The 21,549-nt window shown below is 39.3% G+C and overlaps 1 protein-coding gene and 1 non-coding gene across 2 annotated transcripts; both read left to right on the top strand.

The window, feature by feature from the left end:
- Positions 1-13,504: 13,504 nt before the first annotated feature.
- LOC102282810 (ferritin heavy chain) lies at positions 13,505-13,951 on the top strand. Its single transcript, XR_001351993.2, has one exon. It is a non-coding gene; the product is annotated as a ferritin heavy chain (transcript).
- A 3,639-nt stretch (positions 13,952-17,590) lies between these two features.
- Positions 17,591-18,154, top strand: LOC102271110 (ferritin heavy chain). The gene has a single exon (XM_005889441.1). It carries the CDS (start codon positions 17,591-17,593, stop codon positions 18,152-18,154), a length of 564 nt encoding a protein of 187 aa, XP_005889503.1.
- The last annotated feature ends 3,395 nt before the right edge of the window (positions 18,155-21,549 follow it).

The following is a 21,549-nucleotide window of genomic DNA, read 5'->3' as shown; positions in this document are numbered from 1 at the left end:
AATTTCTCAAGAGGCAGATCAGGTGGTCTGGTATTCCCATCTCGTTCAGAATTTTCCACAGTTTATTGTGATCCACACAGTCAAAGGCTTTGCCATAGTCAATAAAGCAGAAATAGATGCTTTTCTGGAACTCTCTTGCTTTTTCCATGATCCAGCGGATGTTGGCAATTTGATCTCTGGTTCCTCTGCCTTTTCTAAAACCAGCTTGAACATCAGGAAGTTCACGGTTCACATATTGCTGAAGCCTGGCTTAGAGAATTTTGAGCATTACTTTACTAGCGTGTGAGATGAGTGCAATTGTGCGGTAGTTATTGTAAAGTAATTAGCCTCCAACTAAAATAAATAAATAAAATAAAATGTATAATAAAAAAAAAAGTGACCTGAAAATCATAATTGGGGTTAATCTGGAGAAAGAATGAAGGGAATGGGGTTGGGCAAGGGTTGAAATGAAGGGGGTTTTCACTTTATTTGAAATGTTAATGTTTAATTCTGCATAGCAAGAAGAGGGGTCCAGAAGCCAGCTTGGCAAAATCCCTCTTTGACAAGCTCAAAGTGAAGAGAAGCCCTGGTGAATGGAGGCTAGAATCATCTGGCCTCAGAAGGGAATAAACTACCTATTTTCTGCTCTGTTGCGATCTCATTTCCTTGAGCTATGTAATCAATATTACATAGGTGATTTCCTTTAGGCAATATTCCTGTAGGATGAATGGCATTATCCCTGTTTTATTTTTTTTTAAATGATAGGTTTATAAGTGGTGTTTGTATGTTTCTTTCAGGTGTTCAGACCTTGAGTCCAAGTTCTCTGTTGTTCCCAGCCCTGAATGACATATTTCACACTTGGTGCTCACTAAACACAGAGGTCTCTTACTCCTCAGCTGCCTCTCTCTATTTTTAGGTCAAAATTGGGCTTCCTAAAAGAGTTTTCTGTATTTTTTTTTCTTCCCTGGAAAAGTGAATTTCTTTCTGTTAAGTTTAGAAGTTGTAATACATCCATAAGATTCAGAAATCAAAGTATATAAAAAGATTTATTGTGAATTATTCATTCTTTCACTGTTCCCAGGCTCCCAATTGTCTCTAGGCAATGGGTGTTTCTATGGAGAGACATGTCCTTGGGGTTTCTTACTTTGATAGTGATGCTGAAATCACCCAATTCAACGACTTTAATATATTTACAGAGCTGTACAACCATCATCACAACTAATTTTAGAATATTTTCATCACACCCCAAATACCTCACGACATTTACAGTCACTCTGTAATATCACCCCCAGACCCTGGCAAACAATGATCTATTTTTGGTCTCTGCACATCTGGCTTTTTAAGACATTTACTATAAATGGAAACATAGCAATATGCATTCTTTTCTGTCTGCTTTCTTTCATTAGGCATAATGTTTTTGAGGTTTATCTGTCTTATATATTGGTACTTCATTCTTTCTTATTGCTGAATAATATTCTACTCCATGGATATACTACTTCTGTTCACCCACCAGTTGGAAGACACTTGAGTTTTTACTTATAGGCTTTAGTGAATATTGCTGCTGCAAACATTCACATATAATTTAAAAGAATATTTTAACTTCTCCTGGCAAAATATTTTAGGATTGATATTGCAATGGCCTATGGTGAACATATATGTAACTTCATAAGAAACTGCCAATCTAAATAAAAATAAAAGTAAACAAGTGAGACCTAGTTAAACTTAAAAGCTTTTGCATAGCAAAGGAAACTATAAACAAGGTGAAAAGACAACACTCAGAATGGGAGAAAATAATAGCAAATGAAACAACTGACAAAGGATTAACTTCCATAATATACAAGCAGCTCATACAACTCAATATCAGAAAAACAAACAACACAATCAAAAAGTGGGGAAAAGACCTAAACAGACATTTATCGAAAGAAGACATACAGATAAAACACATGAAAAGATGCTCAATATAGCTCATTATTACAGAAATGCAAATCAAAACTACAAAGAGATATCACCTCACAATGGTCAGAATGGCCATCATCAAAAAGTCTACAAACAATAAATGCTGGAGAGGGTGTGGAGAAAAGGGGCCCCTCTTGCACCGTTGGTGGGAGTGTAAATTGATACAGCCACAATGGAAGACCAAATGGAGTTTCCTTAAAAAACTAGGAATAACACCACCATATGACCCAGCAATCCCACTCTTAGGCATATACCCTGAGGAAACCAAAAATGAAAAAGACACATGTACCCCAATGTTCATTGTAGCACTATTTACAATAGCTAGGACATGAAAGCAACCCAGATGTCCATCAACAGATAAATGGATAAAGACGTTGTGGTACATATATACAATTGAATATTATTCAGCCATAAAAAGGAACACATTTGAGTTAGTTCTAATGAGGTGGATGAACCTAGAGCCTATTATACTGAGTGAAATAAGTAAGAAAGAGAAAGAAAACATATTGTATACTGATGCATATATATGGAGTCTAGAAAGATGGTATTGATAAATTTATTTGCAAGGCAGCAATGGAGAAACATATAGAGAACAGACTGGTGGACATGGGGAGAAGGAAGGAGAGGATGAGATGTATGAAGAGAGTCACATGGAAACTTACATTACCATATGTAAAATAGATAGGCAATGGGAATTTGCTGTATGTCTCAAGGAACTCAAACAGGGGCTCTGTATCAACCTAGAAAGGCGGGATGGGGAGGGAGGTTCAAGAAGGAGGGGACATAGGCATACCTATTGCTGATTCATGTTGAGATTTGACAGAAAAAAAAAATTCTGTAAAGCAATTATCCTTCAATTGAAAAATAAATTAATTTAAAAAAAAGAAACTGCCAATCTGTTTCCCAAAATGTCCACATAATCTCTCATTTCTATTAGCAATGTGTGAGGATCCAATTTCTGTAATGTTTTGGAAATACACAAAACTGCCTATTTACTTTAAATCACAGCCATTCTACTAGGTGTTAAGTAGTACCTTATTGTGATTTTTTAAAAAATTTCTCTAATTACTAATGGAGCTGAGTATATCTTTATTTATTTATAGATACTATTAATAACTAGAACTCATATGAAGAAATGAAGACTATTGTTAAAAGTAGCTACATAAATAAATATAAAAGCCACTATTATTGTATATTTCACTTAGAACTCCTTGTATCCTATAGGATATTTAAAAAGTCATAAAAGTTTGTCATAAATGTATACTAATGGGAACACAGTATATATATATAATTTGTGACAGCAACATAAAGGGGGGAATATGGAACTGTGTAGTGGCATATTTTGTGCAGTTGAAGCTAATTTACTACTAATTCAAAATACATTGCTCTACACTGAAGATATTAATTGCAATCTGCAAGGTAATCATTTAAAAAGTAAATAAAAATATACACAGAAAATTGAGAGGGAATCAGAATGGTTCACTACAAAAAATGAAACATGAAAGAAGTTAACAATAGAGGGAACAAGGAACAAAAATAAGATATATAGAAAATAAACAGCAGAAGTAAGTCTTCCCTTGTTATTAATTACAAGAATGATTAGAATGCATGTAAACCCTTGTTTAGAGGAAAATGTATAACTTAAGAGCCTAAACTTAAAAATAAAGGTTTCAAATATTACTTTACACCTTAAGAAACCAGAAGAGCTAGCACAAAGAAGGAAATAATAAAGATTAGAGAGGAGATATATGAAGTAGAGAATGGGAAAACAAAGAAGCAAATCAATGAAACTGATAGTTCTCTCCTTAAAAATATCAACAACAGTAACAAACTAAAGAAGTAGGAGAAACAAATAACTAAAACCTGGAATTAATATGGGGACATCACTACTGATTTTACAAAAAATAAAGTATCTAACACAATGCAATGGACAATTGTGTCAACAAATGTGGGATAACCTAGATGAAACAAATTACTAGAAACACAAACTACCACAATTTAATCAAGAAGAAATAATCTGCAAAGATCAGTAACCAGTAAAGAGATTGTTGAGAGGCTATTTATTATTGATTCAAAGAAAAGTCCAGGATGAATCCTACTGAACATTTAAAGACGAATACCAATTCTTTCTAAATTCTTCCAAAAAATAAAAGGAACACTTCTTAACTTAATCTACAAGACCAGTATTAACTGATACCAAAGTCCGATATTGACATCAAAGGAAAACTACAGAACAATATCCCTTATGAGTACAGATATAAACACTCTCAACAGAGTACTAGCAAACTGAATGCAGCAGTATATTAAAAGTACTATATATTGTATTATATAATACAGCATAATATATAGTATTATATACTATATTATAGGCCAAGTAGAATTTTCCCTAGGAATGCAAGGTTGATTCAATACACAAAAATCAACTAATCATACTAACAGAATGATTGGGAGAAAAAGCATGCAATCATTTCAACAGAAACACAAAAATATTTGACAAAATTAAATACCATTTCAATATTAAAACACTCAACAAGCTATAAAGAGAAGGGAACTTCCTCAATATGATAAAGGGCAGCTTTGAAAAACTAGAAGCTAACACCATATTCAATGGTGAAACAACAAAAGCTTCCCCTCTAAGGTCAGGAAAAAGAAAAGGATGCCTGCTTTTGCCATTTCCATTCAACCAGACATTCTAGCCTTACCATTTAGGCATGGAGAAAAAGACATCCTAATTGAAATGGAAGGAGTAAAACTATCTCTATTCACAGATGACACAACCTTAATATAAAGAGAATCCTGAAGAACAAAAATTATAATACTTTCAGGAAAATTGCAGAGCATAGCTTCAACACACAAAAATAAATTGTACTGTATACCTGATCAACGAATAATCTGAAAAGGAAATTAAGAAAACAACTCCACTAAGAGCATCAGAAAGAAAAAAATACTCAAGAATAAGTTTAACCAAGGAGGTGCAAGACATTTACTGTGAAAACTACAAACATTGCTCAAATAATTTTTTTTAATTTTATTTTATTTTTAAACTTTACATAATTGTATTAGTTTTGCCAAATATCAAAATGAATCTGCCATAGGTATACATGTGTTCCCCATCCTGAACCCTCCTCCCTCCTCCCTCCCCATACCATCCCTCTGGATCGTCCCAGTGCACTAGCCCCAAGCATCCAGTATCGTGCATCGAACCTGGACTGACAACTCATTTCTTGCATGATATTTTACATGTTTCAATGTCATTCTCCCAAATCATCCCACCCTCTCCCTCTCCCACAGAGTCCATAAGACTGTTCTATACATCAGTGTCTCTTTTGCTGTCTCGTACACTGGGTTATTATTTACCATCTTTCTAAATTCCATATATATGCGTTAGTATACTGTATTTATGTTTTTCCTTCTGGCTTGTTTCACTCTAAATAATAGGCCCAGTTTCATCCACCTCATTAGAACTGATTCAAATGTATTCTTTTTAATGGCTGAGTAATACTCCATTGTGTATATGTACCACAGCTTTCTTATCCATTCATCTGCTGATGGACATCTTCCATGTCCTGGATATTATAAACAGTGCTGCGATGAACATTGGGGTACACGTGTCTCTTTCCCTTCTGGTTTCCTCAGTGTGTATGCCCAGCAGTGGGATTGCTGGATCATAAGGCAGTTCTATTTCCAGTTTTTTAAGGAATCTCCGCACTGTTCTCCATAATTTAAACTAGGTCAATATGAATGAAAAGACATCTCTTGTTCATTTACTGAAATATTTAATATTTTAAATATGGTAACAGTCCCCCAAAGAGTTCACAGATTCAATGCAATTTCTCTCAAAATCCAAATAAAAAATGTATCATAATAAATTTTGGAATATTTTCACTGTCCCCCAAATAAACCTCATTCCACTTAGCCATTTCCCAAGGCTATTGGGAAAAGGCTACTATATTTTGCAGGAATGGACATACTGATCTTAAATACATACAAGTGAAAAGAAAAAAGGTGATCAAATGGACTTGATTAAAATTAAAAACTAAAAGACAAATTGCAAATGGGAAAATATTACAATATGTATCTATGACTAAGAAATTACATAACGTTAAATTTTATTTGTCAACTTGACTGGACGAAGGGATGCCCAGATATTTGGGCAAATATCATTATGACTGTGTCCCTGAGGGTGTTTCTGGGTAAGATTAACCTTTGAATCAGAATAAATAAATAAAGCAGATTGACTTCCCTAATGGGGGTGAGCCTCATCCAATCAATTGAAGGTCTGACTAGAACAAAAAGGCTGACCCTTTTTTAAATGAGGGGGGATTTTTCTTTCTTTTGGATTTGAACTGAAACATTAGCTCCTACTGGGTACTGAGGTTGCTGACCCTTACACTGGAACTATACCATCAGCTCTCCTTGATCCCCTGCTTGACACTGCAGATAGTGGGACTTGTCTTTCTCAATATAATTTCATGCCTTTTTCTCACCACACTTTAGAGCCTTCTTTTGAAAAAATGAATTTACTATGGCATCATTCATATACCATATAATTCACCCTCTGAATTTATATCCAAGAACTTTTAGTATATTCATAGTTATACACCCATCATAAATTTTAGAATATTTTCATCGTCCCCAAATAAACTTCACTCCACTTAGGTAGCATTTCCCAATATCCCTACCTGCCCAATCCTAGGCAATTACTAATTTGCTTTCTGTGTAGTATAGACTTGTCTGTTCTGAACATTTCATATAAATGGAACCATACAATATGTGTTCCTTTTTGGTTTCTTTCACTTAGCATGTTTTCAAGGTCCATTCATGTGGCAGAACGCATTATTACTTTATTCTTTTTATTAATGAATAATATTCTGTTAGATGGTAATATCACACTTTCTATATCCATTCATCATTTGATGGGCATTTGGATTGCTTCCAATTTAAATAATCTCCCAGGGCTGTGGTAACAAATTGCCTTGAACTGATGACCACACCCCCCCTACCCCTGCCATAAAACAAAAACCACATACTTATTCTCTTAGAGGTCTGGAGGCCAGAAGCACCAAAATATGTTCATTAGGCCCAAATCAAGGTGTCAGCTACTATATATATCCTCTGGAGGATCCAGGGTAGAATCTTCCTTTCTCCTTCCACTTTCTGTTTGCTGTTATCTTTCCTTGGCTTCTGCCTGCATCCCTCCAGTCTTTAAGGCCATCATCTTCAAATCTTTGTTCTATCTGCCCTTTACATTTTCCTCTCTGAGTGTGAAACCTCTATCTCCCTCTTAAGTGGTTGTGTCTGACTGCATTTAGAGCCCACCTAGATAATCCAGCATAATATTCCCATCTCAAGATCTTAAAAGTAACCACATCTAAAGACAGTCTTAGTTTTGCCATATAAGATTACATTCATGGGTTTCAGAGATTCATATGTAGATTATTTTTTGGTAGTGTAATTTTCAGCTTACCACAGTCTTCCCTCTGGCCCCCAAAGGTTCACATCTACATCACATGTGAAATACATTCATCCATCCCAACATCCCATTGAATCTTAATCCTTTACAATGTAAATTAAACTCAAGTCCAAAATTTCATATAATGAGTTTAGAAGTCCAAAACCTAATTATCAGCATTATGTAAATCAGAGAGTGAGACTCTGCATATGATCCATCTTAGGACAACATACTTGTCCATCTCTATACCTGTAAAACTAGAAAACAAGTTGTTGTTGTCTAGTTGTGTCTGACTCTTTTGGAACCCAGGACTGTAACCTACCAGGCTCCTCTGTCCATGGGATTTCCCCGGCCAGAATGCTGGAGTGGGTTGCCATTTCCTTCTCCAGGGGATCTTCCCAGACCAGGGATCAAACCTGTGTCTCCCATATTGGCAGGTGGATTCTTTACCATTGAGCAATCAGGGAAGCCCAGAAAACAAGTTACCTCTTTCCAATAAACAATGTTAGAACAAATCAAGTATAAGAGCTTTAGCCAATTCCTATTCCAAAATGGAAAAAATCAGAACAAAGAGGTCACTGATTCCAAGTGATTTCAAAGCCCAGTATGGATATTTCATTAGGCTGCCAGGCTTAGGAGGAATTCCTTGCAGGTCAAGATTTCCCCCTCTGTGCTGAAGGCTCCATGTTCTGAGCCCAGATTCTTCTCTGAAAGTTATTCTTCATTTTTATTAAAGGGTAGCATATGTTAGTATCTGAGTAGTTGTAGCCTGTTTCCTGCGTAGAATTTGAAAACCTTGTGACATTCCTTTGTTTCATCTTCTCTCTGTTGCACAGGGACAGCCTTGGGTTTCTCTCCACATGCTTTCATAAGAGTGAATCTCCTAATTTTTTCCAGTCTGGAGAGGTAAGAATACCTCCAATTTTGTACTTTATCACTAGGCCTGTTGATCCATTTTGAGTTAATTTTTTGTCACTGTAGTACTTCTTTCTCAGTCATAACAAATACAAAAAGCATAAAGTCATTCTCTATAAAATTCACAAATGAAACTATTGAACACCAAATCATATAAAATTCAAAAATATAAACTCAATAAGTTACAAATGTCAACCAATTATCATGGAGTGACTTAACACACGAATTTCTTCCTTAGCAAACAAATTACAGCAATCTCAATATTTATCTGTGTCTCATCCTATAGAAATGGTCACTGAGTTAGACTATATTTTTTGTGATTTGGTAGGCCTTAAATCTTGTTGAATAATTTTTCAATTTGAGAACAAATTCTCTACCGGCAACTGGTATTGACAGTTATATATAAACTGAGAGTCAGATAAGGATTTGGAACTGTGTGCAGTATATTAAGTTGCATGATGATGTCCCATCTGTTATTTTTTACTAGGTTCATCAGTCACTTTCAATTGTAATTTTTTATTTAGTTGTAGTAATTCATTTCTACAGTTTTTCAAAGTATACATGTTATCTGAAACAGAGGTTAGCAAACAATGGCTTACAACCTGAATCTGACCCATCATCTATTTATGTACAGCCCACAAGCTAAAATGGCTTTTGTATTTTTAAATGATCAGAAAATGTTAAAAGAACAGTAATTTTGACATGAAAAAATTTTTCTAAAATTCAAATTTCAACAGCCATAAATACAATTTTATTGGAACACAGCCATGCTCATTTGATGACACCCTGTCATTGGGGTGCTTTTACACCTGGCTGTTTATAGACTACAATGGTAGAGTTTTCCTAAGTACATTTGCCTCAGTCTTACAGTTGAAACTGACCCACTAAAAAAGACACGTGAGGCAGAAAAATCATCACCCTTCTAAGGATCAGACATCTGATTTCATAAGAGCTCACTAACAACTGAAAACTTCATTTAAACTCACACACCTATGGTTAATTTATCTACCACAAAGGAGGCAAAAATATACAATGTAGAAAAGACAGCATCTTCAATATGTGGTTCTAGGAAAACTGGACAGCTACATATAAAAGAAATACATTAAAACATTCTCTAACATCATACACAAAAATAAACTCAAAATGGATCAAAGACCTAAATATAAGACTGGACACTATAAAACTCTTCCAGGAAAACATAGGCAGAACATTCTATAACATAAATCACAGTAATATATTTTTTGATACATTTTCTAGAATAATAAAAATAAAAATAAACAAATAGGACCTAATTAAACTTATAAGCTTCTACAGGGCAAAGGAAATCATCAAAAACAAAACAAAAAGAGCCCACAGAATAGGGGAAAATATTTTCAAATGAGGTGAGCAACAAGAGACTAATCTCCAAAATATACAAACAGCTCATGCAGCTATATGTCAAAAAAGCAAACAATCAAACAAGAAGATCTAAATTGACATTTCTTCAAAGAAGACATATAGATGGCCAAAAAGCACAAAGCAGAAGAAAAGATGCTCAACATCACTAATTATCAGATAAATGCAAATCAAAACTACAATGAGATATCAGCTCATACTGGTCAGAATGGCCATCAACAAAAAATATGCAAACAATAAATGCTAGAGAGAATATAGAGAAAAGAGAAACCCCCTACACTGTTGGTGGGAATGAAAATTAGTATAGCCACTATGGAGAACAGTATGGCGGTTTCTTAAAAACTTAAGGTAGGAACTACCATATGATCCAGCAGTCCCACTCCTGGGCAGGCATTGGAGAAAGCCATAATCCAAAAGGACACATGCACCTCATTGTTCACTGAAGCAGGACATGAAAGTAACCTAATAATCATGACATGGAAGCAACAATATATCCATCAACAGAAGAATGGATAAAGAAGATGTGGTACATATATAAAATGAAATATTGTTGTTGCCATTGTTGTTTAGTCACTAACTAATGTAAAACTCTTTGCAAGCCCATGGACTGTAGCCTGCCAAGCTCCTCTGTCCATTGGATTTCCCAGGCATGAATCCTGGAGTGGGTTGCCATTTCCTTGTTCAAGGGATCTTCTTCACCCAGGGATTAAACCCATGTCTCCTGCATTGGCTGGCTGATTCTTTAAGGCTGAGCCAACAGGGAAGCCCACAATGAAAATATTACTTGGTCAGAAAAAAAAAGAACAAAATAATGCCATTTGCAGCAACAAGGATGGACCAAGATAAATGCCATATGTTATCATTCAAATGTAGAATCTTATTTTTTTCAAAAAAAAGGTACAAATTAACTTATTCCCAAACATAAAGAGACTTACATATATAAAAAACAAACTTATGGTTACCAAAGGGAAATGTGGGGGAGAGGGATAAATCAGGAGACTGGGATGAATATACACACACTATACTATATAAGATAGATAACCAACAAGGCTCTGCTGTATAGTATAGGGAAACTCTACTCAAAATTCTGTGATAACCTACATGAGAAAATAATCTAAAAAAGAGTGGATATATGTATGTATATAAATAAATCATTTTGCTCATCACCTGGAACTAACAAAACATTGTAAATCAACTATATTTCAATAAAACTAATTTTTTAAAAAATTTAAAAACTGTATTTAAAACTCCAGTTGGAGATTGCTTCTCTTTCATGTTGCCTTCCTTTTTCCAGAGATCCCAATAAGGCAAAAATCATCACTTATCAAGATGTATTGTTGTTTAGTCACTAAATTATGTCCAACTCTTTGTGACCCCATGGACTGTAGCCTGCTAGGCTTCTCTATCCATGGGATTTCCCAGGTAAGAATACTGGAGTGGGTGGCCATTTCCTCCTCCCCAGGGGATATTTGCCAACTCAGGGATCAAACCTGCTCATTTCCTGTGTTTTCTGCATTGGCAGGCAGGTGTTTGTTTTTTTTTTTTTTTTTTTTTACCACTAAGCCACTAGGGAAGCCAATGAAGATTTACAGTTTTCAATATTCAAATAGTTCAAATTTCAATCAGCCCAGCAGTGGCAAAGAGCAAGGAAAGTATAGTCCACAAATGCTTCCCCCACCCCTAGCTTTCCCTTGTGACATTTATATAATTAGAAGGATATAATATTTTATATCCATGTCATCATACACCCAGAAGCAATTAGCCACAAAGTACAAACTCATTTTTTATGATTCTTTTTCTTCAGCAGAAATTATTCACTCAAACCCTAACAAGAAATTCAAAATGTATGGGTTTAGTATTACAGATCCTAGGACTACCCTGGTGGTTCACTAGTTAAGGCTCCAAGTTCCAAATACAGGCAGCCAGGGTTTGACTCTTCCTCAGGGAACTAGATTCCACATGCTGCAACCAGTAAGAGTTTGCATGTCACTAAAGATCCTCTATGGCACAACAAAAATCTAAGATCCCACGTGCTGCAACTAAGACTTCGTACAGATAGATGCACAGATAGTTGGATAGCTGGATGGATGAATAAATAGATCAATCAATCAACATTAACATTACAGATCCTGGACATCTGGTCTGGAATATGACATAGAAGGGCAGTGCAGTTTGCCATAAGAGCTAACTCAAAGAAATTGGAGTGTCCCCTCTTGCCTTTCTCCCTTTTGTGATTTTTCTAAAGTTTTGTTTCACTCCTGGGAACTGAATGTAACCATTTTCCTCGCATTTGGAGGACAGAACAGTGTAAAACATTTAACATTCCAGGCCTACTAAGCTTATTTTTTGGAAATATGGGGACCCTTTCTCCTGCATCCTGGAGGCAATACAAAAACCAAAAGCTTTTTGGACAGTTTTCTTCAGTTAGCCTGCCTGGCTAAAAGCAGTCAGGGGAAGGAGCAAGCCAACTCTCCTGGTGTTGGATCTATCAGTTTCAAATTCCACAGTTACCTTTCACCCCTCACTACAGACAGCAGCCCAGATGCTGTTTCACACCATGGATGACTCCATAGCCACTTAGGTATCAATGGGTGACAGTGAGGGTCCTTAGCCTACCTGAGTTCTCCATGCCATGCATTCCCCAAAGGAGAAGGTCACTGAATAACTGACACACTCTGCCCTCCAATACAAATGGGACTGTACATGAAATGGACATCCCAGCTCTAGAGCTGATCCATGCTAATTAGCCAGGCAAATCAAATGAGTCCTTTATTCCTAAGTTTAAGTCGAGAAAGGTTTGTAAGATATTGAGGGAAGTAAAAGAAAAGATCATGATGAATAAAACAAACTATTTCTGGAGGAAAACCCCCAGATAATATAAAACTGAAGAGAATATCATTAAACCTTCAAATACAGAAACATACTGTAGAAGAAAACAATCAGAGCAGGTCTCCCCAACACTCTGTTGGGAATGGCTCCACACAGCAACAAGTGAGTTGTTGGGCACATAAACCTTCACCTGTATTGACACTCACTCCTGATTGTTCATATTGTCACCTGGGTGCTACCTCCTGTCACATCAGCAGTGCATTAGATTCTTAAAGGAGAACAGACCCTACTGTGAACTGTGCACCTGAGGGATCTAGGTTGTGCTCTCCTTAGAATAATCCTGAAAACATACTCTCCCTCCAAGACAAAAATTGTCCTCCAGGAAACCAGTCCCAAGTTTCAAAAATGTTGGAGGATGCTGAATTAGACAATGAGAAAAGTTCTTTCAAATTATTAGTAATGCTAAATTTAAAACTTTAAGGCATCAGGTGCTCAGGTCAAAGCATTGGTGCCTCACCCAGGCTTTGAACTTGGAACGAACTCAGTGCTCTTGCCCCGCCCACAGGCCCCGCCCACCTGATGACCTCTTCCTTAAGGGACCCAAAGCCCAGGCGCTCACCCTGCACTAACGGTCACCATTTCCTGTCCATCCCAGAGCCCGCACCCAGCCACCTGCCCCGGGGCCCAGAGCCCGCCTCTGGCCGCCGTCATGGGTCACCGTGAGAAGGCTCCGAGGAGGCGGCCAGCACCTCCTCACCCGCTGCTGCCCATCCCGCTGCTGCCCTCGCCGCACCTCCCTCATCCGAGACGCCTTCCGGATGGTCTTGCCACTGCCCGCCATGTTGCCCGCAGCGGCCTGGCAGGGGCGCTACCACTACCGCCCCGAGTGCGAGGCCTCAGTCAACAGCCACGCCACCCTGGAGCTCCGCCTCCTTCCAGTGCCTGGCCAGGGTCTGCTCCCTGCACCACCACCACGACATGGCCCTGGAGCACTTCTCCCGCGTCTTCCTGCTCCGCTCCCAGGAGAACAGCGAGACGGCCGAGAGCCTGATGTTCCTGCAGAACCAGCGTGGGCGCCGCGTCTCCTTCCTGGACACCAGGATGCCCGAGACCCAAGAGCGGGAGAGCGGCCTCCAAGCCACGCAGGATGCCCTGCACCTGGAGAAGAGAGTCAGCCAGAGCCTGCTCGACCTGTACCACCTGGCCACCGAGAGCAGCGACGCCCATCTGTGCCACTTCCTGGAGACGTGCCACTTGGACCAGCAGCTCGAGTTCATCAAGGAGCTGGCAGACCATCTCACCAACATGTGCAAGATGGGGGCGCCAGAAGGCGGTCTGGCAGAGTACGCTTTTGACAAGCTCACCCTGGACACCAGTGACAGGAGGACTGAGCCTGGACTGGACTTTCCCCCGAGTCCCGGGTGACTGCCCAAGGTCACCCTGCCTGCCATGCAGACCACAGTGTTGCCCTTGCAGAAAAAGTTCACCTAAATTTTTTTTTTTTTTTTGCAGTTTTACCAGTTCTTCACATAAAGTTATTTGGTTCCTCAATAAATAAAGGTCTCTGTTTGATTTTTGTGTGCAGCTCTCTCATCTTTTAAACTTTAAAACAGGTATCCAGGAATCTTTCTTGGCTACCCAGGTCTGGTCCATATATAGCTCAGGATCTCTGCAGAGGGATGGAGGAGTTCCTGAGATCCTGGAAAACACAGGACCCCCATGAACAAAGTAGGTGGACAGGGTGGGGTGGGCCATCTGAGGACCTAGTCTATGTGGGTACCTGTATGGTAAAATATATATATATATATACATACACATATAAACACACACACACACATTCAAAATACTGCATTCAAAATACTGGTTGTCTCTTAGTGAGAAGTGAAGAATGAGATTGGACAGGGAGTAAAATAAAGGAGTCTTCAACTTTACCTGAAAACCTTTTAGCTCAATAGATTATGCAAATGTTAAAGTTTGTTGCTTCTGAGTAGCATGTGGGTCCTAAACAGGTATGGTACTGGCAGGGTCTGGCATATCATTGGAAAACACTGATACTGGTAACTAAGCCATAGGCTGACTTTCCCTATAGACACAGGAGTAACATCCTAGCTCACCATGCTAGTCATACATATTGCCCTTAAAAACATCCATCATATATGTTGTTATTCTGTCTGTAAGTCATGTCCAGCTTTGTTAACACCACAGACCACAGCATGCCAGGTTTCCCTGTCCTCACCATCTCCCAGAGTTTGCTCAACTTCATGTCCATTGAGTTGGTGATGCTAACAATCCCATCATCTGTCATCCCCTTCTCCTCCTGTCTTCAATCTTTCCCAGCATCAGGATCTTTTCTAATGAGTTGGCTCTCTGAATCAGGTGGCTAAATTATTGGGGCTTCAAGTTCAGTCCTTCCATTGAATATTCAGTGTTGATTGCCTTTAGGATTGACTGGTTTGATCTTCTTGCAGTCCAAGGGACTGTCAAGAGTCTTCTCCAGCACCACAGTTCAAAAGCATCAATTTCTTTGGCACTCAGCAATTTATGGTCCAACTCTCTTTCTCTTTCTCTCACACACACACACACATATTTTCCCCCTTCCATTGTACCCTTTCTTCCATTAAAGTAATCATATCAGAAAACTCAAACTACCTCAGGAGAAGGGCTGAAAAATATGTGGTCAAGGTTAAGGTCAAATTTTTCTTTCTGAATAAAAAATAAAATAAGACTCCCCAAATATTAAGCCAGTGATTTTGGCTCCTTTAAAGAAAGTAGGTAAGTGATGGTGAGTTGAGGCTGGGAGACAAATTAGGAGACATGGTAGCAGGGCAGACAGACAGTGGTGGCTGGAAATAGAGTGGTCACTGAGGAAATGAGATCTTCACATGTTCCAGATGGATTTTGGAGACAAGATTTGCTTATGGGACAGAGGAGAAAAATGGGAAATGGTGAGAAATAATCTCCATTCCAGGTTTTTCACTTGATCATCTGGGTTGAAGTGTTTCTATTAATTAATCTGGGAACATTAACGGGGAGATGAAAAGGATGTGGAAAGGCATGTCATGTAAGTCTCAGATGCCTATTAGATTGCAAGTGGAAATACCTTGCAGGCAGCCAGAAAACTGAATCTGAAGCTCATGTGGAAATCAAACACTGCTCTGAGGGCATTTCTGGGGTTAGATCTTGTGTGCCCCTCCCACCTCTTGTTTTAAAAAAGCTTACAAGCAAATTTAATCAAAGAAATGAGAATATACAGAAACAAATGAAAACACTTAAAAAGAACAAATAATGGTTTAGCCATTAAAACACCTTCAGTTTCTTCTCAAGGGCTTTATATAATATTCTGAAATACGTCCTTGAGTTGTCTTGCAGTTACTAAAACCCCACCATGTAGAAAGAGTTAACTACATGCTGACCACAAGAATGTATAACCCAGACCTGCTGAAACCAGAAGGCTCATGACTGAGATTCCTGAAAACATCACCCTGTTACCTCGCCATCAATGGATCAGAGAATTGAGCACAAGGTGATCATGCACCCTGAGACCCTTTGCCTCACACTGTTGTTAAAACCTTCTGGTGAAAGCAGCTGGAGAGCTGGGGTCTTCTCAGCATGAGCTGCTGGTTCTCTTTGCCTGGCCTGCAACAAAGGTTTTACTCTCCCTTATACAACCTGTGCCAGTAGATTGGTTTCACTGTGTTTTGGGGGAGTCAACCCCAGGGTGGTTGAGTAACAAGGTGAGATAACAGTACTGAAAATAAACATAGGAGAGCCAACATCTTCTTGAGAGTGCTGGACTCACAGGACTGGATAAACTAACTATTGGACAAGAAGATAAGCAGAGTCCTGGAAGATTAAGTGAGAGATCACAAAGGTCAGGCCACCTAGGCTTTCTAGTTAGATATCTTTGGTACTGAAGTAGTTTATATGGTATCTAATGTGTCATGAGCTCATTTAACCAACCTAGGCCTACTTAACCAGTTCATCTAATTAACAAGTGCTGCCCACTGTCTGTGTACAGGAAGCAGCTTATGTGATGCAGGGCTATGTGGGTTGCTCTGTAGTACAGGTCTCTATAGTCAAAGCTATGGTCTTTGCAGTAGTCATGTATGGATGTGAGAGTTGAACCATAAAGAAGGCTGAGTGCTGAAGAATTCATACTTTCAAATTGTGGTGTTGGAGAAGACTCTTGAGAATTGCTTGGACAGGAGAGAGATCAAACCAGTCAATCCTAAAGGAAATCAGTCCTGAATATTCACTGGAAGGACTGATGTGGAAGCTCCAATACTTCAGTCACCTGATGGGAAGAGCTGACTCATTGGAAAAGACTCTGATGCTGGGAACGATTGAAGGCTGGAGGAGAAGGGGATGACATAGGATGAGACGGTTGGATGGCATCACTGACTCAATGGACATGAGTTTGAGCTAACACCGGGAGATAGTGAAGGACAGGGAAGCTGATCCTGCTGCAGGCCACGTGGTTGCAAAGAGTTGTACATGCCTTAGTGACTGATAAACAATCTCAACAACTTGCCAAGTCGAGAGGAAGGGATGCTACACGATAGAGAGGAAAGTCTTCCACATCTTGCTTGTCTCAACAGGATCCACACCTGTCCTCTCTTCTCACTGTCCCATCCCTTCCTCATCTCTCCATCTGCTCATCCAGTGGATTCCATACTGAGGGCTCTAAATTCCCGCTACTCAAAGTAATCTCCCTGACACCAAGAATACTGGCTTCATTTGGGAGTTTGCTAGAAATGCAGGTTCCTAGCTGGACCCCAGACCAAGTAAATCAGAATCTATACTTGAATGGAATCCCTAGTGATTCATGTGCAAGGTAAAGTTTGAGAAGCACTGATCTACAGAATCTTCTCAGGCACTCACCGTGCATAATGGTTGCCATTTCCTGTCCATCCCAGAGCCCACACCCAGCCACCTGCCCTGTGGCCCAGAACCCACCTCTGTCCTCTGTCATGTGTCTCCGTAAGAAGGCTCCGAGAAGGCAGCCAGCATGTCTGCACCCGCTGCTGCCCTTGCTGCACCTCCCTCATCTGAGACGCCTTCCGGATGGTCTTGCCGCCGCCCACCATGCTGTTTGCAGTTGCCTCGCAGGTGTGCCAGGGCTACCACCACGAGTGCAACAGCCACGCTGCCCTGGAGCTCCATGCCTCCTTCCAGTGCCTGGCCAGGGCCTGCTCCCTGCACCACCATTACCACAACGTGGCCTTGCAGAGCTGCTCCTGCTTCTTCCTGCTCCGCTCCCAGGAGCACAGCGAGACTGCCAAGAGCCTGATGTTGCTGCAGAACCGGCGTGGGGGTAGCTTCTCCTTCCTGGACATGAGAAACTCTGAGACCCAAGAGTGGGAGAGTGGTCTCCAGGCCATGCAGGATACCCTGCACCTGGAGAAGTGTGTCAACCAGAGCCTGCTCAACCTGCACCAGCTGCCCACTGACAGCAGCAACACCCACCTGTGCTACTTCCTGAAGACCCACCACTGGGACCAGCAGGTGGAGTTCATCAAGGAGCTGGGAGACCATGTCAGCATCCTGAGGAACAAGGGGTCCCTGGAAGGCAGCCTGGCAAAGTATGTCTTTGATAAGCTCATCCTGGGTGACGGCGACAAGGACTGAGCCTGGACTGGACTTGCACCAAGTCCCAGGAGACTGCCCAAGGTCACCCTGCCTGCCATACAGACCACAGTATTGCCCTTGCAGAAAAAGTTCACTTAAGTTTTCCATCTTTCAATGTTGCCAGTTCTTCCAATAAATTGCTTCCTAAAAAAATAAAGGCCCCTTGTAGATACATGCGTGCAAACCCTTAACCTTTCAAGTTTTAAAACAGGTATCCAGGAGTCTCTTGAGCTACCAATGCCCTGTCCACAGGCCGCTCAAGATCTGCACAGGAGGGAGGGAAGAAGGGGATCCATGGGACCCTGAACAATACAAAACATACCTTCCCTTAATAAACAATGTGGTATATGGGGTGGGCGTGGGTGAGGTGAGGCCCTGGTGAATGTGGGTGCCTGTGAGTAGACGAGACATAAAAACATGGCCTGAACATCATGACTGGGGTTGATCTCCAGAGAGAGTGAAGGGAAAGGGATTGGGAAGAGAACAAAATAAAGGGGTCTTCATTTTGTTTGGAGCAGACTTCTGGGTAGCAAGATGGGGGCCCTGGATGCTGACATAGCAGAGTTTCTTTCCGACAAGCTCACCCTGGGCTTCAGTGACAATCTAAGTGTAGCAGGGCTGGCTTTCCTAGAGACACACTTCCTGTAGTCACCACTGTTGAGCATGGATGCTGCCCTTACAAAATATCAATGTGTGATTTTTTTACTTGAACTGTACCACCCTGCGATAAAGTAGCATGATACCACTCAAAATTTACCTCAATAGAAGGGCTGAAAAATATGATATAAAAAATATCTGATTTATTGATATGGCAGGAAACATTCCTTTCTCAACATATTCATATACATTACATAGAGTATGTCAAATACCTAAGAACAATTATGATATAGCATTTCTGATCATCATACTTTAAGTATGACCATCTCAAGAAAAATAAAGAACTGACTTGTTCACAGTACTTTTTTCACAAACCACAGACTGTTAGGAATCACTCTTATAAACCTCTAGTGTACCTGGGCTGGAAATATGAAATTTTTAAAAACCAGTCTTCCCAGGTTATATTTATGACTGGAGCAGGATTGCAAGATGCCTTCTTAATATTACAAAGGGGACCAACAAGTTGCTTTTTTTTTTTTTTTCCTTCTAACACAGTAAACATAAGACTTGAGAAAGCACTTCAGTATCTCCATATTTGCTGGATGTAATTCTGCAGTTTTATTTTTCCAGTCAGATGGGGAAAGCATAGCTCATGAACTTTTGTTGACTGAAGTGCACTGTTCTTCAGAGCTATAGCTCACATAACTGCCAATTTACATGAAATGGTCCCTTGGCGACATTCACTCCTACAATGCAAGACACTTTGAGAGCAAAGTTCTCATCTTTGAAACTGCTTTGCCTTTCCAGTTATAAATACAAAACTTTTCAAAGCACATTTAAAGGTAGTGTGGTATTATTTGATTTAAAAAAGAGTTCTGTTATATACATGCACACTGAAATATTTATGCATAAAATATCTTAGCATTTCTTCAAAGTAATAATGGGTGAGGAAATATTGCCAGGAGTAAGTAACTGTTGAAGGTGGGAGATGGTATAACTGAGCTTGACACTGTGGGTCCTTTCTAGGAGAGACCCCTCCCCCATATCCTCTGCCTTAGCTCCTCTCTGAAGTACCTAAATAATAATACCTTTATGTACATTTCCTGAGTTGTTTTACAGATGTTAAAACCATCACCAGAGAATTCTCTGGCAGTCCCGTGGTTAGGACTTGGGGCTTTTATTGTCAGGGGCCCAGATTCAAGCCCTGGTCACCTGGTCAGAGAACTAAGATCCCTCAAGCCACATGGCATGGTCAAAATAATGTTTTGTTTTGTTTTTTTTAATTAAACACCACCAAACAGAAGAAATTTAACTACTTGATGATCTGAGCATGTACCTCCCTCCAGACTTACTGGTGCCTAAGGACTGATAATGTTGACCCCAGTGACATCGCCCTGGTACCTTACCATCAATCAATCAAAGAACTATGCACAAACCGATCACATACCCTGAGATGCCCCTTCCTCAACTTGCCTTTCAAAATGCTTTTGAAACCCATCAGGGAGTTTGGGTGTTTTGAGCATTAGCTATCCTGAATTCCTTGCTTGGTTCCCTGCAGTAAATGCTGCATTTCTTTGCACCAAAACTCAGAGCAATAGATTGGCTTTACTGCATGAGGGCAAGTAGACCCAAGTTTGGTTTGGTAACAATGGGAATATGGGAATTTATTGTAATATTCTGTCTACTTTTTATACATTTGAAACTGACCACAATCTAGAGATAACTCATACCTTCCAAAACACACCAGTATAGTTTTGTTACAAAGTATTGCAAAAACAGTAATTTTAATGGTTTAATGTGAAATTTATAGCACTGTTTAAGGTAAATCTTGTTTAAAATAATAACCAAAATAACTAGAATAAAATCTAGTTAGTTCTCCTTCACATTCATATATCTCATGAGATGAGTTTCTAGTATTTATACCATTTTTATAATATATTCTAGAACCTTCCATGGTAACATTTTTTATTATTTATATACCAATATTCTTGGATAACTTAACCTTGAGAAAATATTTTTCATTCCTGACAAAACCAATGCATAAATCTTTCACTGCACACGAAGAGATATGAAGAAAATAGGAGAATGTGTAGTTTTGTTTTTATGTATAAGAAACATGGTTATGCTTTTTTTTGAAATTGTTGATGGACAATATGGAAAAATTATTTATATTTAACTTCCAAAATTAACTTAACTCAAAAAAATTCCCTTTGGCAATTAAGATTTCAAAAGCAGATGAAAGGCAATGATTTGATGTCCCATTTACAAAATGTAGCTTTACAAATTATTACATTGAACAACTAATCTAATGTGTAGGTCATGGCCACTTGAACTATTTCCCAGTTTGACAAAGCAACAATTTTATTCAGCACCACTGATGAAAAGGATTAGCACAGATTTTGGAAACATTGAAATATGATTTGAAGCTTGTTTCTGAAAGGTTGTTGTTGAATCACGCAAAGATGCCGGGATTCTTGGCCCCCGGAGGAAAAGAATTTAATCCGGGGCCAGAGATGAGGCTTGATCGCTCAGAGCTTTTGTGTAATAAAGTTTTATTAAAGTATAAAGGAGATAGAGAAAGCTTCTGACATAGGCATCAGAAGGGGGCAGAAAGAGTACCCCCATGCTAGTCTTCAGGTGGATGTTATATAGTCACTAGCAGTCTGTTAATGAAAGAAAGGAATGTCTTAAAACTCAGAATGGCACCAGGCCCCTCACCCATAAGATGCATTTTGGGATAATCTTGGCACCAAATGGCTCATCCTGGGCCATAAAATGATTAACTTGAATCTTGAAGA

Source organism: Bos mutus, chromosome X, assembly GCF_027580195.1.
Source record: "Bos mutus isolate GX-2022 chromosome X, NWIPB_WYAK_1.1, whole genome shotgun sequence".
In the NCBI taxonomy this organism is placed as follows: Eukaryota; Metazoa; Chordata; class Mammalia; order Artiodactyla; family Bovidae; genus Bos; species Bos mutus.
Note: the sequence above shows the minus strand (reverse complement) of the source record. Positions and strands in the feature narration are given on the sequence as shown.